Raw genomic sequence first — 24,291 nt, 5'->3', positions numbered from 1 at the left:
AGTCTTGCACTGCTGTATTTTAATTTACCCATTGTTTTTACGTGTTATCCTGTTTTATTTATGCTTCATGGCTTAATCATCCATTGTTTTGAGCTTCATTCCTACAAACAAACTACTTATTATTGCAGTATTTCTTTGAATGAAAATGGTGACCGGTCTGTGAGGTGCAGTTTCACATTACAAACACGCGGTGGCAGTGTCGTGCCAGCGTTGATCTGTTGGCGCATGCTCCGTGCGATGTAAACATTTGTTAGGCCGCCGCCGTCTGTCTGAGCTCCGCAGACGTTTGTGTACACGTATTATACGGCTGCATGGGCTGGACCGAGCGCTCAATGGAAACTAGCTAAGTTAACGCTGGCTAGCTTTCAAGTGGAAACCTAGCTGTGCTAACTTGGAAAATATAGCTAATGTATTCGGATGAAGTGTTTGAAAACCAGTCTTTTTCTTATAGTAGTAGGACTGTACTTTCGTGCATGGGAAGCAGACGACGTTTGCTGCCGCTGGTTAAAAACGCTTCAAGGTAAAGGATGTCCTTGTTTTTTTTCGGGCTCCGTCTAATTACTGCAACGAACACTTAACTCATAAAACGACTGCTAATTATCGCTGTCCGTTCCAGTGAATGGCACAACATTACGTTTTTAAAGCTGATGGTGTCAATACTGAACTTTTGCATTTGGCGAGTCGTAGCGTTAGCTTTTATCACTGCTTGTCAGTGCTGTCACCGAATGTTAACAGTTGTAAAAGTACTTCTTTAATTGGCTCAGTAAGGACTCCAGCTATCGCCTGGAAACAAAATGTCGATTTAGTCAAAAGATGTAACTATGCGACGCTACCGTAGCCTCGCCGAGCTCGTCAACGTTGGAGCTTTCTGTAAGAAAGACCCTGCATGCTGTTGCATTTGATGCTAGATCTCCATTTCAGCCCACTCCAGCAGCGAGCCATAAAAGGAACAGACTTGTCCGCGTCTAACGCATCGGTCCTCTGCTGAAGTTACTGCCTGTAAACCGAAATGTCTCTGATATGTGACAACATGATGGATGTGTAGCCGAAGCAAAAGATTTAAACTGCTCAGAGGTGACATCGGCTGTGTGCAAGTCAGGATAGCATTCGTGGCAAAAATGTGGGCTGTTAATAGTCGAAGCAGAGCAGCAGCAACATGATTTGAGTAATACTGCTTTACATGTAATCCATTCATCATTGTGAGGAATGGGAGTGGGAAAAAAAAGTCGTTGGTAAAGTATTAATTCTCATCAAATGGAAATGAAGTAAAGTGCTTGTACTCCTACATTTTGCTCATCATTTGATTAAGTGTATTCAGTTTCAGTGAACCTCTGTCAGGTAATGGCTCTAATCAGACCTGGATGATGTCAGATAGAACATGAATTTCTGTCTTCAGAATTCAGTCACAGTGCTTAAATTATCAGGTTTAGTGACACTTCTATGATAGTGACTTAAAAGGATCTTTCAGATTATTTGAAGTGGGGTTGTATGTGGTACTTATCCACAGTCAGTGTGTCACCTACAGTAGATGGAGGTCTGCATGCCCCCTGTTGGAGAAGCAGCATGAGTAGCGGTGTCGGAAGCTAAGCAGTGTACTGCTGAGGATGAGGCAGCAGCAAAATATATTTTAGCCACCTAAAAAAAAAAGGTCCATTGTGCAGGATTTAGTGGCATCTAGTGGTGAGGTTGCAGATTGCAACCAAATGAATTCCTCTTGCCTCACTCTCCACTAGGGTGGTGGCTATAAATGCGAAAGTTCCTCTGTGGAACCAGTGTTTGTTTTGTCCTTTCTGGGCTGCTGTAGAAACATGGCAGACTCTGTGGAAGAAGGCTTCCTCCCTCTTTAGATGTAAAGAGCTCATTCTAAGGTAACAAAAACCCAGCAATTCTTATTTTCACGTCACTGAACACTAATAAAAACATAACTTTGAATATTGTATTTCATAGGGTCCCTCTGAATCTTACACACTGTCATGTGTACGCTGTGTGTAGAATATTTTCACCACTTTATCTTCCTGAAGCTGAAACTGAAGCTGTTATATCGCTGTATCTAAAGCCACCAGACTCCTTTAACAAAAACAGTAATTTTTCCTTGCAGAACACAGGAGTTGCTGGTCTATCACTGCCTCAATGTGACTTTGGTGAATCTGAATCTTTCATAGGAAGGGGCTGTATGACAGAAAGCGTTGAAAATATACTAAATATAGCCTACATTTAAATTGATGTTGATTTTTTTTTTTTATTTTACATTGGCCTTTTTTAAGCAGCTAAAATGCATTTTGCTGCTGCTGCTGCGTCCTCAGCAGTACATTGCTTAGCTTCCTACATCGCTACTCGTGCTGCATTCAGACTGCCATGTACTGTAGGTCATACACTGACTATAGATTCGTACCTCATGCAACCCCACTTAAAAAAACTGAACTATCCCTTTAAGTGTAAAATTAGTGTCCTGGGTGGTCATTACCAGATGCTTCTGTAATTAACACTGAACAGCTCTGCACTTTTCTGTTAGAAAGACTTATCCACGAGACCAGAGATGGCCATGTCAGAGTTTGAGGATACACTTGTTGGTACTTGTTGCATTTATGACTAAAAGCTTCAGAAGTTTTACTCTGATCCCCGGCCACAGTATAGAAGAAGGGAACATACAGTTCTTTTGGCAGTTAAAGTAACATCTTTTGGGACTAAGAATGGAGCAGAAGTTATGCATGTGTTTGTTTTGTGCTTTATATCCACTTTTCATTTGTATTATATGGGAATTAGCACATGCTTCAAAAGTTACAGTGAGAATGGATTGAAAGTAAAGGGAGAAGAAATGGTTGAGTGACATTTGTCAAACGAAGTGCAGGTGGAAGAAGTGAGCTGTTCAAGTGAGACAACATGAGGGGGCATAACGCACAGATCTAGGAGTAGTCTCTTGCAGATCATGCCAGTCACTGATGTGGACAATAGATTTACACACACTTCACAGACTGCTTTGTGGTTGCTGTTTTTGATTAAATATTGCTGTCATCCCCAAAGAATAAACCAAGCCAAGGCTTGTTGATTTGCTGTTGATACTGCTTGAAACTTTTCATTTCCTACACTACTACAAGGCCACTTTTTAAAGTGCAGTTTTTTGCAGGCCAAGTGTAAAATATTAGCCGGTAGTTGTAGCTCTCATTATGTGGCTGCATAACGAAGAATAGCCTTCAGTAAGACCATTGAAATGCTGATTGTACACTGGGAAAGTCTGAGCTTCCCTCTGTGTGTGAAGTGAAAGGCTTTTCTATCTCAGTGCGAGTGTGTTATTGTAAGTCCAGCCTGTGTTTTAATACCCTCACACAGCTCATGGATGGCTTTTTTTCCCTGAAGATAGCCATGCTCTCCTGCTGGGCCAGACAATTTTGTACTGGCTAGAAATGGCATGTGTTGAAAGAGGATGGATATAAAAACCTTGTAAACTGCATTTTGTAATGTTGCATTTGTCCTTGCTTTTTTGCCGGGTCTGTTCTGCAGCACTGTGCAGTATCTGTAGGGGTTTTGTGCATTTTGAATCAGGAGAAAGGAAATGCTTCTCAGCTCTGCCTTTGGTCTTTCTCAGTTCCCCAATCGTCTTGAAGTAGTTTCGCTGGGGCTTTCTTCTTGCCTTGCTGTGGGTTTCATTAGCTATGCGCGCTGCATCTCAGGGCCCCTTTTGAGTTCTTTGGCAAACAAAAGCAGAAACAATCTGTGGATCCAGGATTTATAGGGAAGCCTTGCTTCAGTTGGCTGGGCTTGCTTGCAGGAATGTCTTCAAAGGCCACCTGGACGTTGGCATCTCTCAAAGCATGGCCTTCCCCTGTTCTGAGTCTGGCTGAGTTGATTAAGTGTACGTCTGCTCGAATTTTGCTCCCTGAATAAAGTATTCAGATGGCTTGTTTAGTCTGCTTAAAAAACTGCATGAAGGCACACAGGGACTCGTTTTTTTTCAAGTCAAATCAACTAGTAAGGTTCATCATTAATGAGGTCCATCCTTAATCAGACCTGTAAGAGACACATAAGCAAGGCAGGCTCCAGGCCTAACTTCACTTGGATCCATATTGTGTTTCATGGTATTCTTTTAAGATAAGATAAGACTTTATTAATCCCCAGCCGGGGAAATTCAGTCTCAGTATAATAAATCACTCATCAGTGCAAAAACAGTCTCCTCCACCCTCCACTATGGGAGCCAGTGTGTGAAGAAACCTCATCCTCTTACAGTCTCTTCTTCACTTTCAAAGAGAGAGCGCAGACACAATGCTAGCCTCGCTCTGTGGTGACAGAAGAAGAGTGGGGTCGGGTGAAAAGAAATGCTCATATAAGATACAAACTGGGGAGTGCAGAGTGCAGTTTTTCAGGGTTACCAGTTTTTGTTAACTTCCAAACTAGCAACATCGCTGATTCTGTTCTCAAAGCCTGTTATGAATTTATGATAGCCTTTCAAAATGTAATAATTGAGTAAATTGCAGATATCTATAATTGGATTAATGTGGCTGTAAGAAGGATTAGTTGTCTTATATTTATTGTGCTATTCAGGTGAATTTAATCACGGTGTGATTCTGTTAATTCTTCCAATATAAACTCATTCAGTTGGGCTGGACGCTTTTACTTTTCTGCTGTTGAAGTCGGAAAATTTGCCGATCGTCCTCTGAGACAGTTTGCACTGCACACAACCGTTGTTCTGTGCATGATAAGGATACGTCTGTGGACCCTGTCATTTGTTCTTAATGACAGTCTGAGTGGTTAAAGGCAACCTGCAGACTCAGACTAAATCACTCTGTCAATTGTCTAAATTTAGTAATTATTGTACATTTTTCAGAAATGACAGTGATGTGTGCTGTTCGTGTGTCCAGCCAAATGCTCACTGCCTTGTCTTCTTTTGAATTCTTGATATATTAAAATATAAATATATATAAATATATATAAATAGATAACTGAGAAAGGGAGTGATTGAAATTGGAAAAGGTGTTTTTATTTTTAACTAAATCTACATGTTAACTATTGACTTGCATCATGTTTTTGTTACAAGGTGAGTGTTGCCTTCTATAGATCAGGAGTCACGGTGTCATCCGTCCATGGGGATTTAACGCTGCCGGCCTGTAGGATCTGTTAGTTTAGCTGTAATGCCATATTGTTGACGGAGGCCGGTCGATGTGCCCCCCCACAGTGGCAGCTCAGGAACAGGGTGTTGTTATGAAAACAGTAAAAATTTGGTGCACCAACTTCCTGTTTCTCTCTCCCTTTCAGAATAGATTTGGCACAGGCAGTTCCTGAGAGGCTCCTGAGGTAGAATGCTGCATATCTTCAAACTTCTTTCACTTTAGATTTGCACAACAGTATATTCAGAATTGATCATTTCCTAATACTTTTGGGCCTTTATTACAGTAGATGTATCACAGTGAAGATGCAGACAAGAAATGTGGGGCGAGAGATCCCCGACTGGAATTAAACCTGTGACGCTGTGTTTATCTTACAAGAGTTAGAATCACTGGTCCACCAGGACGCCCACTAGACTATATTTGTTTAATTCTAACGCTTGATTTCCTAGCTTTTTGGCTTGAGGAGAGTTGCTGACATGCTTTATTTTTTGGAAGTCTGTGTCACGTTTGAATGCTTTGAAGTTAAAGCCCTGCAGTATAAAGACAAAAATATATCTGCCCTTGACCTAATGTTCATCATATAAACTAGAATAAAACGAAAGCTCGTATTATTTCAGAACAATGTTGTATCTAAAGGCCATCAACTGTAAAGTTGAATTGAAGTTGCTGTGTGTCTGTGTACAGGAGGATAAGAAAAGCTTACGTGACAGTTTGTGCTGTAGCACATTCCCATCACCGCCACACTTACCACAATCTTCTCCTCCACCTCCTTTGTTTTTCTCTCCTTCTCCTTTATGTGTTTAGCCCTTTGCAGACCTGATACTCACATAGATATGACTCATCATTTTTTAAAGACTAAAATGCATGAGACGGTTTCCTGCCTGCTAGCAGTATCCAGACTTCCTGCCAGGGTTAAACCAAATGCACGTTCTGTTTTTATCTCAGGTGAATTTCAGAAAGGTTTTTCTCTTTTTTTTGCTGAGTGCAGCGGTTCACTTCCTGTTGTACAATGATTTCAGCAGGAGACTTAAAGAAGCCGTGTCGTTTGTGGAGCACTTTGACCCCTCCTGACAGTATGATCAGCGTATGACTACGGGGCAGCGTGTCATTAGATCGGTCGAAGGTTCAGACGAGTGGATTGCCTTCAGGACAGAAGCTGTTAGTGACGTTTCAGGTTAATAGATTGTTCTTTTAGTGGTGTTCTCTTCATGAGTTCATACTGGATTTCCTCATGGAGTATGTCAGCAGCTGAAAGCCAATGGTTTTGGATTATTTGGAATAGCAGGTAGGAAGTATAGATGAGTACCTGCATCAAATTTTCTTTGTAGTCTCTCTTTTTGTAGACGGGCCATCGCTGTGCGCTGAAGTACAACCCTGGTTCCAAAAAAGTTGGGACGTTGTGTAAAACATAAATAAATCAGATTGTGGTCATTTGTTAATCCTTTTTTGAAATATACTCATTTGAAAATAGTACATAGACAGAATATTTCATGTTTGACCTCATTAGCTTCATTGGTTGCTCCAGAAACACCTGTTTGGATCATTCCACGGGTCAACTGGGTCACTGATAACAGGTGATAGTATCATGACTGCATCTGAAAGGGGCATCCACACATGATTGTATAAAGGATGTTACCACATGAGATCAGTAACGCTTCGTGAAACTTGTTGGTAAACACAACTCATTTGCAAAATGATTGCGTTCGTTTTCTTTATGTCTTATACAGCGTCCCAACTTTATTTTTGGAATTGTGGTTGTGCTTGGTGGTCATCTTTGTCTGTTGTCAGCAGGATACCATGAAAACGTAATGGGGTGCATCGTGGTGTCTCTAATAAAACAGAACTGTGACAGACAGTGAAGAAACGTGTCCAGCATAGAGCTTCTTCTTTTTTTTTTAAAGAATTGACATAATAAAAGATAAATTATTCACAAAAAGAGGCATTAATTGATAATTGGCAAAAATGGTGTGCTTTTGTCTCAACCATAAAACCAGATTTCAGGTAATTTCAGACTGTACGATCAGATTACCTATCTTCTCTTAACTGGAGGTGATTACTAGTCCACTTGTGTATGTTTTTATTTTCTCCTCAGTACTTCTGTACTCACCTATAGGTCTTCATGTTGATTGTTTGAATGTTTGTCTGTTTACATGCAAAATCAAAAAACAATAAAAAGTAAAAGTAAAGTTTGAAAATTTAGCAACTGCATCGATCCAGCAGATACTGACTGCTGGCCCTGTGCAAGCAGTGCAGCTCCAACAAAACTGATGATGAAGCACTAAAAGGCGCTGGGATATAATGATGTTCAGTAGCTGCCAGATAAGAACAGAGCAAGTTTCTCTTTCATGCTTGTGTCAGGAATTAGATACTTACATGAATATTGTATTTGTTGTAAACACTGTAAGCTTCGGGTAGTTGACAGGGAGAGGAGTTAAGAAGTTGTGCGCCCTGTATGGAGGGTGAACATGTTTACTTCAGCCTGCTGAGATGCTCTTATTGAATTTAGAGGTATTCTTCTTCCTCTGCAGGTGGCGACAGACAAGGTTGCTGGTAAGCTGAGTTCTACTCTCTCATGGGTGAAGAACTCGGTGTCCCACACGGTCAGTCAGATGGCTAGCCAGGTGGCCACGCCCACGTCCCTGCAGACCACTGCCACCTCCTCCTCGACATCTCTGTCCTCGCCTGCCCTCTCACCGTCCTCGCCAGCGCAGCTCAGCCCTGACGATGTGGAGCTGCTCGCTAAGCTCGAGGAGCAGAACAGGTAAGCAGTCCGTCTCTGAGGCTTCACCTGCGCATCAGTTTTGGTTTGAGGTTGTTCGGCAGGGGGTAGACTTTGTTCAAGTCCAGTTTGATTCCATGTGTACTGTGTTGGAGAACACAGTCTGACTGATTGTGCCCCTTGACCCACGCTTTCTTCCAGCACATTAATATAATGTCAGAAAACAACCCGTATCAACTTTTAAATTAACTGCACGTGAAGTGAAAAGATAGATAAATTATTAATAAAGTACCGTATGTTCCGCACTATAAGGCGCACCTAAAAGCCTTTAATATACTCAAAAACCGACAGTGCGCCTTATAATCCGATGCGCCTTTTATATAGTTCAATGTTGGTTAATTATGGCTATTGTAGTCAGGGGGCGTGGCCGAAGTAACAGCGGTATTCCACTCTCTGCGTGCCGTCATCCTTTTACTGGCGCGTGCAGTCAGCTCAGAGGGATGAAAGAGCCGCGGGTTGCCAACCCCTGATCTAGTGGATGCATAACGCAACCCCGCGGTACTTTCTATGCGCCTTATAATGCGGTGCGCCCTATATATGAAAAACGTTTTAAAATAGGCCATTCATTGAAGGTGCGCCTTATAATCCGGTGCGCCTTATAGTGCGGAAAATATGGTAATGTATGTGCACATGTATGTCAGCAGTGAACACATCATCACCACTCAGAATCATATTCAGACAACTTTATTGATCCAAACAAAGGCAAATTCGTTTGCAGATTGCACAGTCGTACATCCTCCAAAAATCACAGACAAGGCTCAGCGTCTGCCTCATCATGAGTGCAGAACTAGTGGGTGAGAAATCAGTAAGCTGAGGACACAAGACCTAAGCATCAGCTCAGACTGCACATAAGGAGGATAGAGTGCACCTCATGCTGTGAGATTAGCATGCTCAGGGACGTGATAGTGCTGCACAGTGTCATTGCATTAATTGATTTGGTTATTAATTCTTATACGCACTTCTTAAAAAATGTCTGGCATTCTTTCAAACTTTCATATAAAGCTACGTAAAGATTGGCGTCAAATATTTTGATATTTTCTTATCTTTTTGTCTTTGCCTTGTTCTCTTTACACACCTGCACTACTCTGACTACCACACAGTCATCGTGCACAACCCCACCATCCCCCCTCCTGATCTACGCACACAGAAAGGAGAGTGCTGTTCAACAGGTTGTGACATGCCGGCTCGCTAGCTGGAGAATACAAAGAGTATTGATGGAGGAAAATCTTACAGTCTCCAGTTTGTCGGGTTCTGGAGGATCTTAGGGGTTTAGGCTGGCAAAGGTTTTGAGTTTTTGTTCCTTGAGAGTTTGTCCACTTCTCACAGCTGTGAGTCAGCTTTGATGTAACTGCTGTCATTCAGTCATTGGCTGGTTTGTCTTGTTAGGGTGTTTGACCGTGTCTGACCTGGCCCTTTAACCTGAATGCAGTTAGAGAGGGAGGACGCTCAGTGTATGTAGACGTGGACTAACTGGTTTCAAGATATTCTATCTCTGTGTGTGTGTGTGTGTGTGTGTGTGTGTGTGTGTGTGTGTGTGTGTGTGTGTGTGTGTGTGTGTGACGTTTGGCTCGCTAGGCTGTAGCCTCGTTTAAGACCGTCTCATCCACTGGCTTAACTGTACCAGGAATGAGATAAACAAAGGTTAAGAGATGTGGGGGACAGACTGCACATAGAGAGAGAGTGATAGAGAAATAATTACATCTCTAGTAGAGGCTGGAATTAGCAGCAACCTCCTCTTCATTCCTAAAGTGCCTATTTGTTATGCATTGTGCTTGTGCATTTGCTTTTATGACTTCTGGTTTCTTTTGATGGGTTGATAAGTTTGACTGACTTCTTCTTCTCTCACCGTTTAACTCGGTGTGGCGTCGAGCCAGATGCACATGCTTGTTGGTTGTATTCACACTGCGTGGCTCTTAGCCACCCATGGCAGAGTTACAGACTGCTGTAGTTTTGCTCAAGGCCCATGTCCCCATAAGAGGGATACTGACTTACCCGAAGTGTGCAAAGTAAAACCAAGAACAGGTCTAGATTTAAAGCGTGTTGTGGTTTTCTGTGTGCAAGTGGAGTAAATAAGTCTGTAAACCTGCCTCTTAGAATGGGATCCAGAACATGTTGGAGTTCATTTGTCAAAAAAATCTATATTATGCTAAGTTATGGAGCTCTTAATTTCTGCATTTGCCATGTAACTCTGCATTATGTTAATCTTAATAAGCATTCTACAAATAGAAGGGTACATGTAGTTATTACTCACAGGTGGCCACACAATGACCAGTAAAGTAATACTGATAATAAACTTTATTTGTATAGCACTTTTCATACATACTGCAGCTTAAGTGCTTTACAACAAAGAAATCACATGCACCAAGAGCTGCACATTAAAAAAAGACATAAATAAAATAAGATGGAGAATGAAAACCCAGTTGATAATAGCAGTAAAAATAAGTTAAAAGTAAGGATGAAAATAGAGTAAAGAGAATGCATAACATAAGATGGAAGGTAAAGCTCCTGAATAATAATAAAATAAAGTAAAAAAAAGTGAAGTGTGTTGTAGAGTGAGATTTTCTGCGAACTGTCTCTGGTGCTCATTGTTCACACCAGAGTGCTGGATGGATGACGCAACTCCTCCTGTATTGCCAACTTTGTGAATTCTTCCTCCGTTGTGACTCTCACCCATGGCTAGTGCCCTCTGTGTCAGCATGGAAACCAAGCGTGCAGTTCAGTTCGGGACTGTGTCACAGTTAACAGCAAAGCTCTGTTGGATGCAGAGGTCGGTGACTCATCGGTATGCCCACAACGGCCACTGCTCCAGAATGCCAAGTGACACTTGTGATGGTTTCCCTCATCGAGGGAGATGAAAACAAACCAGGGAAATGTTTCATTTTCTCCCAAATGTCCTTCATGAAGCTTTGAACGGACTCTCATCTGGTGAACAGAAGCCATGGGGTTGAGGGGCTCAGAGCTCGCCTGCCCTTTGACCCCTGCCTCCACCCCAACACACAGCTGGGCCCTTTCACAAGACACATTTCTCCGCTGCCACGCTTTGCTTCTGACTGACAATGCACCCTCTTCTTTCTAAACCACCCCGTAGCAACAAACGGATATCTACCAAACATGCAAATCTTATCATTCTGTTTACAAGACAGGTGCAACAACAGGAGGGAGGACATTGGTATTCGTGTGCACTTGCTTACCAAGTGTTTGTGTGTTTGGTGAGGCCTTTGTACCCTGCAGAGCAGATAAAAGGCTCGAGCATTCGTTCGGTAGCGTCGCACAGCCGAGGAAGCCTCACGCTGACTGCTACAATCTCTAAATCAGGCATGCCATTGTTCCAGAATTCCTAAAAACCGGAGACATGAGGAGTACAGCATGAGTTTATCTTGGTAAGCTTTATCATATTTTGTGCTTGTTCTCCTGCTGTCATGAACTTCAAACTGAAGTCATGATGTTGAAATCAGCCACACACTTGTTTTTTGTTCTCGCTCCCAATTCTATCCAAAATTTCCTTTTAATCTCTGCAAGTGCTTTGCTTAAACTAATTCTCTGTAGTTTTTCCCATATTTTGCTTTAGCGGCGCTTCAGACTTGTTTGAGTACTGGTGAATTATTAGCAGAGGTGGAAGTATGTTCAAGATCATGTGTGACACACATGGCACTGCAGCGTGTATGACAGTTTGTGACGAACCGACATGCCTGAAAAACCGGCAACTCCTGCCGAATTCGAGCTATAAGATGTTCCTCTTATTCACTTTTTAGCTTCACGACAGAGCTGAACACAAGTGCAGAAGCTGTGTTGCAGGCTGGTCTTTCTGGTCGTCCATTTCACGCCCTCCCACACGACCCAAATTTGGCTGTAACCCTAGCCTTTCTGGGTGCACCCTCGGTGACGTCACAGGCTCCAGTGGAGAGGCCCCGGCCTTTTTCCGAGATCAGGTGTCTGAGCCTTTGTGTGTCTGTCATGAGCTCCTCGTTGCTGCACGGGTTTGAAGTTGCAGCCTCTCTTCTCTGCACGCTGATCTGTGATCAGGTCACTCTGTCATTAACTGCAGCGATACACCGATAAGAGTGAGACTGTGGAAGATTAACCTGCTGAAAAACACCACCGCTGACCACGGATGGAATATACATAATGAGTGTGGAAATACTTCACCAGCCTCCACTGGATTCACTGTTGACCTGTTGTAGTCGTTCAGCCACTTAAAGCTGTCGCCAATAGAATTAAAATTAGTTCCAACCCTCTGTTTTACATCCCTTTTGTACAGTCAGTCAAGAGTGTTGTGTTTAATGTCAGCATTAACCTGCCAGTTATTGGGAGAAATTGAACAAGATGATTTTTGGGGCTCACATTAATTGAGAATGTGAATTCCTCCTGTTTGTAATCCCAGTGTGACTGCTGATGAGCAAACATGAGATAGCGACCAGCTGTTTCATGGTTTAACTGCTGATGGATGTAATTTATTCTGTGTCTGGGCGATTCTTGAATCAGGTGTTAATATTAAGACATGTGGAATTAATCACTAATTGACTGCTAATGATCAGGCTGCCACAGTCACTGTAATGAAGTGGGCTATTTTACACTCATAAAGCTGCGATGCACTAGTGTAGAGTGGCTTTTTAAATTAGCTCCCCATTTTTAGCACTGCCCTAGAAATGTGGGCGGTTTTAACGCTCGATGTGGTTTGTCACTCAGTCACAGCCTGCAGATTGTCTGGCACTGATTCCACATTTAGCAGAGTTTGAGGACTCGTATTAGCACCTCTGCGCTCCTCTGGCACATCCACGTGTGCCTGATGTACAGCATGTTTTCACTTGTTCTCTTTTCAAATTTGGTAAAGATCATCAGTGGAGCTGAGGTCTGCAGATTGTTGAGGAGAAAAACAATGCTGTCAGTACTACTTGTGTACATGTAATTGTTTTCCAGTAAACAACATAAACCATTGTGGATTAAACCATGGTGCTCACACACGTTGTTCAATGTGCAGCTGATTCTGAACCAACTCCAGAATAAGAGAAACACTGTCGCACATGTTTGGTCTGTAATTTTTTTTATGTTTCATCTGTGAACACTGCTTTCTTCCAGTCTTTAAAAAGGACCTTGGTACAACTTATTCTGATAAATAAGTGTGTGAGAAAAGCTACTTTGCTGTTAAGGCTGCTGTTTGTCAGTAGACCTTTTACTATATTTTCAGTTTTAACTGAACTTTCTTATTAAAGAAGATGATTTCATGCTGTTTTCACCTTTGTTGAACAGTTGACAGTAGAGATTAAGGCAGGAAATGGGGAGAGAGCGGGATAGCACATGCAAACTGCGAAAGATGAACCGGGGACAGTTATATTGTCTAGGATATTGCACTTAGCACTAGTAGGGCTGCAGGATATGCAAAAAAATAAGATAAAATCTCATTTCTATTAATTTGGCAGATATTGGGATATGAGTGACGGTTTCAGTGGGAATGGCAATTTTCGCGTTTAAATTTTCCTTGAAATAAATATAATATATATGTGTGGAGAATATGATTTATAGGCTGGAGCATCTCTGTAGCACCACAATGCTTCATTGGTAACGGTGTGTTGTGACTTGGGATGTTAGCTTTCGTTAATTTTGCTTTTGATTAACGGGTAACTAACCGGTTCATTTTGTGCTGAGTAGCACGCTGGACTGCATCTCCCAGTCAGTCGTGTCCTGGAAGATTTCACTGTTCCTGGTCAAATATTATCTGTGTTTGTGGACCCTTTTTCCCATCTTTTGTGTGTAAGGGATTAATGTGGACGGCTAAAGTGTTTGTTTTTGCCACTGACAGGCTCAGATTGTTATTCTAAGAGTCTGACAACATTATGGAAAGGATCCCTGCAGGGATACTTTTGTTAAAGAGTAAGATCCTTTTTGTTTTACCAGAAAAAGCATCTTTATCGCTCTCACCAAAGCCACCAGGTTCCATTTATAGAAACAGTCATTCTATCATCGTAAAACACACTTCATTCATACTCAACAGAAAGGAAAACCATCTTAGTTTGTCCTTTCACTGTTCCAACTCTGGTTGGTTGAAATATACCCTTAATTCACCAAATTGGGGAAAACGATGTGTAGAGCCGTAATATTTTCATATCTAACTGCAGAATTATTTTCACTGAACATCATGACTGCAGAGACTTAAATAAGTCAGACTTCAGCAGATTTTCCTGGTAAAAAACTGTAATTTCCAGTCAACAGAAACCCAGCTCCCAGTCAGCACTGATGAAGCGATGTAGGGTTTGTCTTATTCTTGAGTAGTGTCAGTTGAGAGGAGATATTTCAATTTGGTTTTGAAACAATCATGTCTTGCTAGTGGACTTGGTGATTAAAGAAAGTTGTATGCGTACACAGTGTTCACAGTACATCCTGCTTCCTGCCTTCACTACAGGCTGCTAGAGACGGACAGCAAGTCGCTGCGCTCCATGAACGGCTCCAGGCGAAACAGCGGCTCCTCCCTGGTGTCCAGCTCCTCCGCCTCCTCCAACCTCTCCCACCTGGAGGAGGACTCGTGGATCCTGTGGGGACGAATCGTCAATGAGTGGGAGGAGGTGCGCAAGAAGAAGGAGAAGCAGCTAAAGGTGAGACCAGTGCACATGACTACCTGTGAAGTGACAGCTGAGTCTCATGCAGACCTTCTTAAGAGCTTACTGAAACACGACTGCATTAACAGCTTACTGCGACACGTTTGACCCGTGTGCTGAGGATGAGGTTATGGCAATCACAGCCCTGAATGAAGGCCGTTGAATAATGATAATAATATTAATAATTGTTAATGTTATTTAGAAAAGGAAGGCTAAAAAAAGGCCAGCAAAACTGCTGAGCCTTCAGGTTTTATCAGGAGTTATCAATAACACCACCAAGCACACAATGTTTAGGAATTTAGTTTAAAAATCTTTAAACCAAGGGCAAGCATTTACTGCATCCTGCTGTTTGAAACTGAGTACAATTAGCTGACAATATTCTGACTAAATTACGGGCTGGTTGGTGGATCAGACACATGCAGAAACAAACACAGTCTCATAGCACTGTTAATTCCCCGTGTAGCATCAGGGAAAACTGGCCGTTTGGCTGTGGTGTAATTCCTGCCCTGCAATCATGGAGCTGTGATTTTATTCACACACTCGTTACACATAAATGTTTGTCTGCATTTTTGATAAGTGCCCTTTCGACAACAATACCAGTCAGGTCCCAAAGGACGAGGCAGGAGCTCCAGTGATCTGTTTCTGGATGGAAATGGTTTTATGGCCTCTTGTGAGCTGCACAGTCATTTGTGTCAAGCTCTATCCTGAATGCAGTGTATCTGCAGGTCTGAAAAAGCAGTGAATATATCTTCCTCAAAAAAGGCTTCAGAAGAAGTCCTAGACCTAATTTATACGAGTCTCAAAGAATTTTTATCTTGTCTGCTGCAGGCAGTAATATACAATGCTTCTATGTGGTTGTGGGGTTGTTGGGAGACGTTATATACCTATAGAATCAAAGTGAGATTGTTGCAACAGTGGATTGTGCTGCAGGAGCTGAGCTTCAGCCATCAGACCTGCAGCAAACAGCCACTACTGCAGCTACTGCACCTAGGAAGCTCCTACGGCAAAAGTTCGATTTCAGGGAAAATTGATGAATTCATAAATTTTTTATTGGTTAAATTATCCAACTATTTTCTGCTGCTTCTCTGGGTCCAGGTGTCATTAATTTAATATGTTATGTCATTGGGATTTTTTGTTCTATAATGCTGGGAAGTACTTAAAAAATTGAACAATACATAATTCTCTGCCATAAAGTCCCAATTGGTTCACACAAGTATTGAATTGAGTTATATCTGATATTAAAAAGTTCATAAAAAGTCTTAAGCTTGTCTCGGTGAACCCTGTGTAAACCCTAGAATGCTACAACGGCTCCATCTGTTTGAATGTTTACTTGCTCCAGATATAATTCCTCAGTCTATCTTTGTCCTAGGTGACCCTGTGGTGTTGTCATTGAACTTGCTATTTCAGTTCTTGACATTTGAAGCTAATTTTAGATTGCTTGTTTCTACAGTGACTACAGGGGGTCTTGTGATAACCCTATGTCCAGTCACTGTCAATGGCACTTTGGTTTAAACTGCACATGTGTAGGGAAATTGTGTGTTACCAGAAAAACAACCCAGTTCAGTACTTTGATAACATTCTGATAACAGGCACAAATCATGGCAGAGACTCAGCAAGCAACCTGTAGCTTCTTAATGTTCAGCTGATTGGTGCAGCTGCAAAGGTTTTGAAGGTGTGATTGGTTATGGTGACCACGGCATCATGTCACCTGAACGCTCCTCAAACCATGCCTGGATGATTCTTGCTATATAACAGAGAGCATTCAGCTCTGATATTGCAGCCCAGCAGCTCTGCGGTCATGGCGATACTCAGAACTGCATGCTCAGCACCCACGATGATGCCTTTCTCGTAGCCGTTCACATTTAAAGCCTGTTGTTTGTAATCCGCTAACAGGTGCAAACATGGAGTTGCTGTTGCATGAACTGTTGATGAAGCCACACACGTGCGAATGGGACGGAACAAACTGTGCAGGGGCAGAGTTTCTGTTTTTCGTGCCACTTTGTTTTTTAAATGGGGAAGTGCTGCGACGGACCTGCGAGCATGCATGGGTGTTACTATGTAATTTAACAGAAGTTGTAATGACCAGATGGTTGCAACTAGCCTGGGATGTTAATCATAACTGCTGAGGACTTCACAAATTTCATGTTTTCTTCCCCTTGACTTACAGAGAAACCGTTTCTGTTGCATGAAGGAAGGAACCTTGACTTTTCTGTCCTTGTCAGCAAAACCCCTGATGTTTTCATGTTTTCAATGCTTCATATTTCATCAAGACTCTCTGTTGCTGAAGAGCAGTGTATTCAGTTTAGTGGATATCTGGTTATTTGCTGATGCAGTGTTGAAATGTTTCCTGCACATCTACAGCAAATAAGTTGTGAAAAGCATTGCATTGCAATCGTGGGTGATTTACATGATACTGGAGTTGGAGCCTGTCACCAAGCATTAGTGTAAAGCAGTGATGTGTCTCAGAAAGCAGCTCTCACTCACAGTCGAGATATGAGACAGTGCATTGTTCCAGTACAAAGCTTGGTTTGTCTTATCTGACCTCTGAGAGGGGAGAGGGATCCCCCTGCTGAAAGCCTGTGTGGGAGGACCTCTGCTCCAGATGCACCCTGGACTGACCAGATGCACACACACACACACACACACACACACACACACACACACACACGCACACACAATCTCAACGCAGCAGGAAAGACCAGTGTTCCCTGTCAGCACAGGAAATTGCTTAATCAAATTGTATCAGCAGTAATATATGGAAACACGAAAATGTGCCTCTCTGACAAGATTATATTTGGCAGTGGAAATCGTATTATTATGAGATGCACACTGTGCTGAAGTGGGAAAATAAATACTAGAGCAGAGCCCATGGCTCTGTGTCAGCCTTTTTCTCCACAGGAAGCTTGTGTGTTTTCTTAAACTCTTACTCTGTTGTCCACGTTCAAAGATGAACAAAATCGGTCCCCAAATGTCAATTTAAACCCCTCATTAGTGTCATTAAAATACAGCAGGATTAATATCAGTTTCACAAAGTCTCTGTCCTTTTCTTTTTCCGCAGGATCTTGTCAGAAAAGGGGTCCCTCACCACTTTCGGGCAATAGTGTGGCAGCTGTTGTGCAACGCCCAGAATATGCCCATCAAGGATCAGTACTCCGAACTCCTGAAGATGACGTCGCCCTGCGAGAAGCTGATTCGCAGGGACATCGCACGGACTTACCCCGAACACGAATTCTTCAAGGAGAAAGACAGCTTGGGCCAGGAAGTGCTCTTCAACGTCATGAAGGTTTGCTCCGTTTGTTTTGACTCTTGCAGACACTTGTGCTCTTGTCCCTCACCGAAACTCATCCAAAGCTAATTCCCTCAGGCATATTCTCTGGTTGACCGTGAGGTTGGCTATTGTCAAGGGAGTGCCTTCATTGTAGGACTGCTGCTCATGCAGGTAATAATCCCGTCTTCACCACACAAGCACACTGATTCACCAGCTTCCAGCAAATAGCTTGTCTGCCAGATTTGACGTCATCCTGTTGTTTCTTCCAGATGCCAGAAGAAGAGGCTTTCTGTGTGTTTGTGAAATTGATGCAAGACTACAGATTACGAGAGCTCTTCAAACCCAGTATGGCCGAGCTGGGACTCTGCATGTACCAGTTCGAGTGTATGATCCAGGTAGACACCTCATACTGTGACGGGTGATGACAGTTGTAGTGTAGCTGTCTACAGTGATAACAGTGTGAATCCATATTTCTGCCTCGCAGGAGCAACTCCCCGAGCTGCACATGCATTTCCAGGCTCAGAGCTTTCACACCTCCATGTATGCCTCCTCCTGGTTCCTCACCATCTTCCTCACCTCCTTCCCTCTGCCCGTCGCTACAAGGATCTTTGACATCTTCATGTGTGAGGTCAGCTAAAAGGAACTGTGGCTGTTCTCAGGAGCTCCCACCTACTTTGAATGATATCCTGCATCTACTTACCTGTATCAGTCTGTTTTTCTAGAAGAAAAACTCTCAGGGCTTCGTCTTTGACTCTTACACTTGAATTAATGGTCGAACACTGTCCGGCTGTTGTGTTACTGTGTGTCACTTGGGCTCATAACCTCAGACAAATTGTGAAATGCAGAAAGAACAGTAAACCCTTTCATTAAGGCTTTTTGCACACAGAAGATGATAACATATTTTCTACTGCTTGAGCCAAGAGGACATGTAAAACACAGATGAACTGTGATGGAAAAGTTATTCATTAGCACCACCTGCTGGAGAGAACAAGCAGAACAGTTGTTCTGTCACTCTCTTGCCATTAACAGCACATTCATCCTGTGGAAACATGACTCCTCAGTGATTCCAGGTGATCTCTTTCCTCAGGGTCTGGAAATAGTGTTCCGAGTAGGACTGGCCATCCTGCAGATGAACCAGACTGAACTCATCCAGCTTGACATGGAGGGAATGTTACAGGTAAATCACCATGTAACTGGTCATTCAGGTAACACAGATTTCTGGTATAATATATGCAGCACGCTCAAGGGAGGAACCACCACCACACCCAGATGATTGAAACATGTGTTCTGCCAACTTGTACCTGTGTACATGCTGATGTTTGACGTAGTGCTTTTGAGCCCTGACTAAGATTTCAGGGTGCATAGTTGTTGCCATTAGCTGGTTTATGGGCGTGTTGCACCCATCCTGCCTTTGTTTCCTTATTGTCCTCCAGCACTTTCAGAAGGTCATCCCGCACCAGCTCGACAGTGGACCGGATAAGGTCATCCAGGCTGCTTATCAAGTTAAATACAACGCCAAGAAGATGAAAAAGTAAGCACAACCCTCAGTTTCATCAGCACCCACCAGCTTCTCCTTCATTGTTCATGTACACTTTATGGTTTAACTCCCAAACTATTCTCTGTCACAGCTGTGAGTTCAGGAATTGAACAACGACCACATACAAACTTATTCTGCTTGGTTTTGTTGTATATTTGATGCCGTAATTCATAATTAAGGTTGAAAAACCTATAACCACTGCATTTGTTATTTTATTTTTTCTAATTTTTAATGTGGATTTTACACAGTAAAATATTTTTTGCTGGGAAACGTTTATTTTTATTATCTATAATTACCAAATAATTTCCTTTGTGGTTTACCAGAAATAATAAGTAATTTGGTGCCAATTAGAGGGAAAATAATTCAAATTTCAAGAGGAAAGCTTCATTTAAACTAAAGTAATATTGTTGGAAACTTTGTTCTTCACATGTGTTCAACTCTGTTTGCCTGCAGACAAATCTCATATTTTTACAAACCGGTCTGAATATCATTAGTACCGACATGGAATGAATTAAAGGACAACTTTCATTTTTTACAACCTGGACCTTATTTGTAGCATTAAATACGACCATTTACTCACCCAGACAACTTTGGTGGCATTTGGAGTCGTTTTGAAGAAATTAGCCCCAGCGGAGCGGCGCGCATATCCGTATAATGCGAGTACTCAGGGCATCCATGCGCAGCCTCTATATAACGCATAATCTGCGGCGAAACTCGTTCATATTCCAATATTTAGTTATGATATGCTGGTGCTATTCCCCTCTGAGCCGGCGGTCGGCTAGTTTAGCTGTAGTTTGGCACAGCTATGGTTCGTTATTGCGTATTCTGCCGTCAGCCGTGTTGTGGCTGGCTGCTCGCAGCGCCCGGCGTTCGGTAATGACATCATCCACGTCAGAGGTAGTTGCCTAGAGACGCTGGATGTTGATAACATGCCACCACGGGCTCAGAGGGGAATAGCACCAGCATATCATAACAAAATATTGGAATATGAACGAGTTTCTGCAGATTATGCGTTTATAGAGGCTGCGCATGGATGCCCCGAGTACTCGCATCATACGGATATACGCGCCGCTCCTCTGGGGCTAATTTCTTCAAAACGATGCCACCAAAGTTGTCTGGGTGAGTAAATGGGCGTATTTAATGCTACAAATAAGGTCCAAGTTGTAAAAAAACAAAAGTTATCCTTTAAATTTAAGTTTAGCAATTCTACACTATTTCTATTTTCCTTTAATTATACCAAAGCCTTTCAAGAAATTTCTTGGTTACAGCTCTTTCAGCATTACCATGTTTTTCTTTTTGCAGTATTTTTTAAAAATCTCCAAAATATTGGCAGACATGGAAAACAAATTATTTTTTTCAGTACCTCACCCCAAACCAAACAAATTGTATCACGTCTTTATTCAGTGAGCAACACGAATATTCTCCACTGAGTGTTTGTAAATTTGTTTCAGGTTGGAGAAAGAATACACTACAATCAAAACTAAAGAGATGGAGGAGCAGGTGGAGATAAAGGTGCGTAGAGATTGTTGTGTGTGAAGAAATGTCCTGCAGGCTCCACCATGTGTATTTAGCTTCATGTGGTTTTGTCGTGTTGTTTTTGCAGAGGCTGCGGACAGAGAACAGGCTCCTGAAGCAGAGGATAGACACGTTAGAAAAAGTGAGTGCATCAGTGTTTGTCGCAGGTGCTCCGCCACCAGACAGACCAATAAGACACTGTTCCCTGCTCATCAACATTACATTAACCCACCCAGCTGTGAACGCTCATACATCATGCATCTCCTCCTAATGATGGAGTCTCGTCTTTCACTAACTGCGCTGTGAAAGTCGTCCATTTACATGATAAACCATCGCTGGTTGGCTGGTAGTGTGGTGAATGTTCTGATTGTAGATAAAGCTAATATCAGAAACAGAAACCAGATTTGCACTTCTTGTCATCACGGTGTCATGGTGACTGACCGTGTGGCTCGAAAAGCTCGCTGAAGTGAATTTCAAAATTCACCAGACGCCACTAACTGAAGCTGAGACTGAAACGAGCCTGTTTGGAATGTGAAAGTGGCTGCTTGATGACGTTCAAGCCGATGCAAAGCACTGCATGCCAAGTTGCACTGTTTGTATCATCCTGCACATTTTCGTGTCTCTTCGAATGGGCACTACTGCTGCCAGGTGAAGGCACCATGCATGAGGTCTGCCTTGAATTGCAAGGGTGTCCGCTGCACCGCGTTTGCCTGCAGGGAGGAACACTGGTCTAATCGAGTCTGTCATCTAAAACCAGCTGGAGGCTGCTGCTCTCTGACCTGGCTCTGTCCCGTGACTCCCAGGACTTTTTAACTCTTTACTAACTGGCATTGTTGAAAAGCTTGAATGAAGCACATCAAAGCCCAGAGTTTCTGTTCAGTTAAACAACACAAAGCTCCTTAACACTGTCGCTGTGCTGTTGTTGCACCATACTTCACTCTGCTAGAACTAGAGCTGTCCTGTGCCTCTTCCTGTCTGAAACCTGCCACTGTGTTATCAGCACCGTCTAATTTTTCACTTTGTCACCAGTTTATTTGCACCTTTTTCACCACACCTGCATGCAATGTTCGTTTTCTACCCCTGGATGTAAACATCATTCATTCCAGCCTGTAAACAAACATTTCTGGAGGGGAAATGAACATTGCATTTCTTCTCTAAAACAATCAAATGTTCCTTTGTGTGCTTTAAACTGTCCTCTGGATTGTCTCTCTCTGCTGTCTCTTGTTGATATTTCTGTTTTGTAGGAAAGTGCTTCCTTGGCAGATAGATTGATCCAGGTATATTCCTCATTTTCTCTTGTCCCTTGTTACTTAGGTTGCACCTTCCTTCTTCTTTCTCCCTCGTTAGCATCGCATGCTCATGATTAGCACAGCGAAGGACAGTAATAATGCAGAATCTGATGAAGTTAAATAATTCTCTGAATAAATTAAACCAGATTATAACTGATTACAGTATCAAAATGCATGAAACACCACATTGTGGCAGACAAAGTGAGAGAATCACAAATCATGCTGAAGAAAGCTAAGGAATTACAATATAAATCACACAATGCTAGAACTAAAACAAGCATGTCCTTAGAAACCCCAATGCCTCATCCTCACTTCTGATTTGCCCACCCATTCCGTCCTCTCATTTCACTTGTTGTCGTGCTCACTCGACCCGTCCTCGGTTGGTTATGTCCCAAGGGACAAGTGACTCGAGCTCAGGAGGCGGAGGAGAACTACCTGGTCAAGCGGGAGCTGGCCACGGTCAAACAGCAGAGCGAGGAGGCCAGTGCTCAGCTGGAGCAAGCCAAGAAAACCATCAGGCAGCTCCAGCAGCAGCAGCAGCCACACGCGGTAAGGAGGGTCACCAGCTGGCGGGTTGCACCGGCTCAGATCCTGGCCAGTCTGCGACAGGAGCCGTGACATTGAGGCTGGGATGTGTCCCAGATCCAGATCAGTTTGTGTTGTGCTGAACTGAAACCTCAGGCTGATCACTTCAAAATCATGTTTGTGTGCTAAGAACTGACACCTGGGCCGGAAAAAATGGGTTTCACTGCAGTTCAGGTGTGTCACGGTTATCTGCCCCCACCCCCCCCCACCCACCCACCCACTGCCTAGCAACAAAACCCAAACAGCGGCAGAGCAGGCCTTTCCTCACTTTGCACAGCGGCTTTAGGTGACGATCTGTTTTGGCATGCATGAATTCAAATTTGAACACGGAGTACTTCACAGTTCAGCCACCATTTACAGTCTTGTGCATTCTCAGAAACGCATTCATGAATTTGTAATCAGTCGTCTCACAGGCTGGTAGATTTCACACATGGAGCCCTGTTCGCAGAGTCCTCTCGCAGCATATCTGTTGGCCTTACACTGTTAATTATTGATGGTCGTATTCCAGATGATAATGTACAGGCATTACCGTGTTTTACATAATTTCCCATTTTGCTCCACTATGAGCAGTCATGAATTTTTTATGTGAAAGTCAACGGCAAAATGGTTGATGTGAGCTGAAATGAAGGCTGGATTCTTTGTAGTGGAGTGTGAAGAAGCATTGAGGTGTATTTCCTTCCAAAGGCATAAATATAATCTTAGCTGAGACTGTTAAACAGGCTGGAATAATTTCTGGGCCCTGGTTGCATTACTGGAGGCTGAATATTTTGTTTTTAATTGAGGACACACAGGCGGCAGCATTTGTTGCTCTGCTTTGCTGTCTGCGCTCACATACATGTCCTGTTGTAGAAGGGGGCCCCTCGGTACTCTGAGGAGTCCGTCCTGCAGCTGGAGAGAGAGCTGGTGCAGGCCCGGCTGAAGGAGGCAGAGTCTCAGTGTGCCCTGAAGGAGATGCAAGACAAGATCCTGGATATGGAGAAGGTGGTTAATACATATACAATTAATATGACATAGCTTTTTCACCGTACACCAGCTGCTGCAGTTTTAAACATGTCATTCTTACACACCTGTCTCAGAGGAACACGTCGCTACCAGATGACACCAATGTAGCGCGTCTCCAAGAGGAGCTAATAGGTGTGAAGCTGAGAGAGGCGGAGGCTCTGACCGGCCTGAAAGAGCTGAGGCAGCAAGTCAGAGACCTGGAGGATCACTGGCAGGTGGGTGCCGACGTGTCAGCGCACGGGACAGTTTGACCAACACGTTATTTTGTACAAAACGCGATGGAAAGGTGACTGTCTATAACTCCTCTCCTCAGCGTCACATGGCGCGCACCGCTGGCCGCTGGAAGGACAGCCCCAGGAAGAATACGCTGAGCGAGCTGCAGGACGAGCTGATGAGCGTGAGGCTGCGGGAGGCAGAGGCCCAGGCAGAGCTGCGAGAGACGAGGCAGAGGATGCTGGAGATGGAGACGCAGGTCAGAGGTCACAATTAAAAGTGTACTGTAGCATACTTCAGTAAATAAGGTGGATCTACGGTTAGTCTAATAAACTGTAAATGAGCTGGACTTCTTGACCTGTATTTTCACACAGAATCCATTAGAGGGCAGCAGTCGCCTGATCTAAATACTCA

General features: G+C 43.1%; 1 protein-coding gene across 4 annotated transcripts in view; it reads left to right on the top strand.

Annotated features, from left to right (window-relative positions):
- evi5b (ecotropic viral integration site 5b) overlaps nt 1-24,291 on the top strand; it is a 35,833-nt gene that overhangs the window by 1,511 nt on the left and 10,031 nt on the right. The window contains exons 1-16 of one of the 4 annotated variants that reach the window (XM_041934551.1): nt 300-520; nt 7,628-7,860; nt 14,276-14,465; nt 17,527-17,751; nt 17,833-17,907; nt 18,006-18,131; nt 18,221-18,364; nt 18,824-18,913; nt 19,170-19,267; nt 20,725-20,785; nt 20,877-20,930; nt 22,033-22,065; nt 22,474-22,626; nt 23,512-23,643; nt 23,739-23,879; nt 23,978-24,136. In XM_041934551.1, the coding sequence (XP_041790485.1) occupies nt 7,709-7,860; nt 14,276-14,465; nt 17,527-17,751; nt 17,833-17,907; nt 18,006-18,131; nt 18,221-18,364; nt 18,824-18,913; nt 19,170-19,267; nt 20,725-20,785; nt 20,877-20,930; nt 22,033-22,065; nt 22,474-22,626; nt 23,512-23,643; nt 23,739-23,879; nt 23,978-24,136 (1,833 nt within the window). In that variant the 5' untranslated portion in view covers nt 300-520; nt 7,628-7,708. Of the gene's footprint in view, nt 1-299; nt 521-7,627; nt 7,861-14,275; nt 14,466-17,526; nt 17,752-17,832; nt 17,908-18,005; nt 18,132-18,220; nt 18,365-18,823; nt 18,914-19,169; nt 19,268-20,724; nt 20,786-20,876; nt 20,931-22,032; nt 22,066-22,473; nt 22,627-23,511; nt 23,644-23,738; nt 23,880-23,977; nt 24,137-24,291 lie in introns of those variants that run through there. The other 3 variants (XM_041934552.1, XM_041934553.1, XM_041934554.1) reach the window with 3 other exon arrangements.

The sequence above is a fragment of the Chelmon rostratus genome, chromosome 4, assembly GCF_017976325.1.
Source record: "Chelmon rostratus isolate fCheRos1 chromosome 4, fCheRos1.pri, whole genome shotgun sequence".
NCBI classification, from domain to species: Eukaryota; Metazoa; Chordata; class Actinopteri; order Chaetodontiformes; family Chaetodontidae; genus Chelmon; species Chelmon rostratus.
This window is presented reverse-complemented; position numbering and strand designations above follow the sequence as displayed.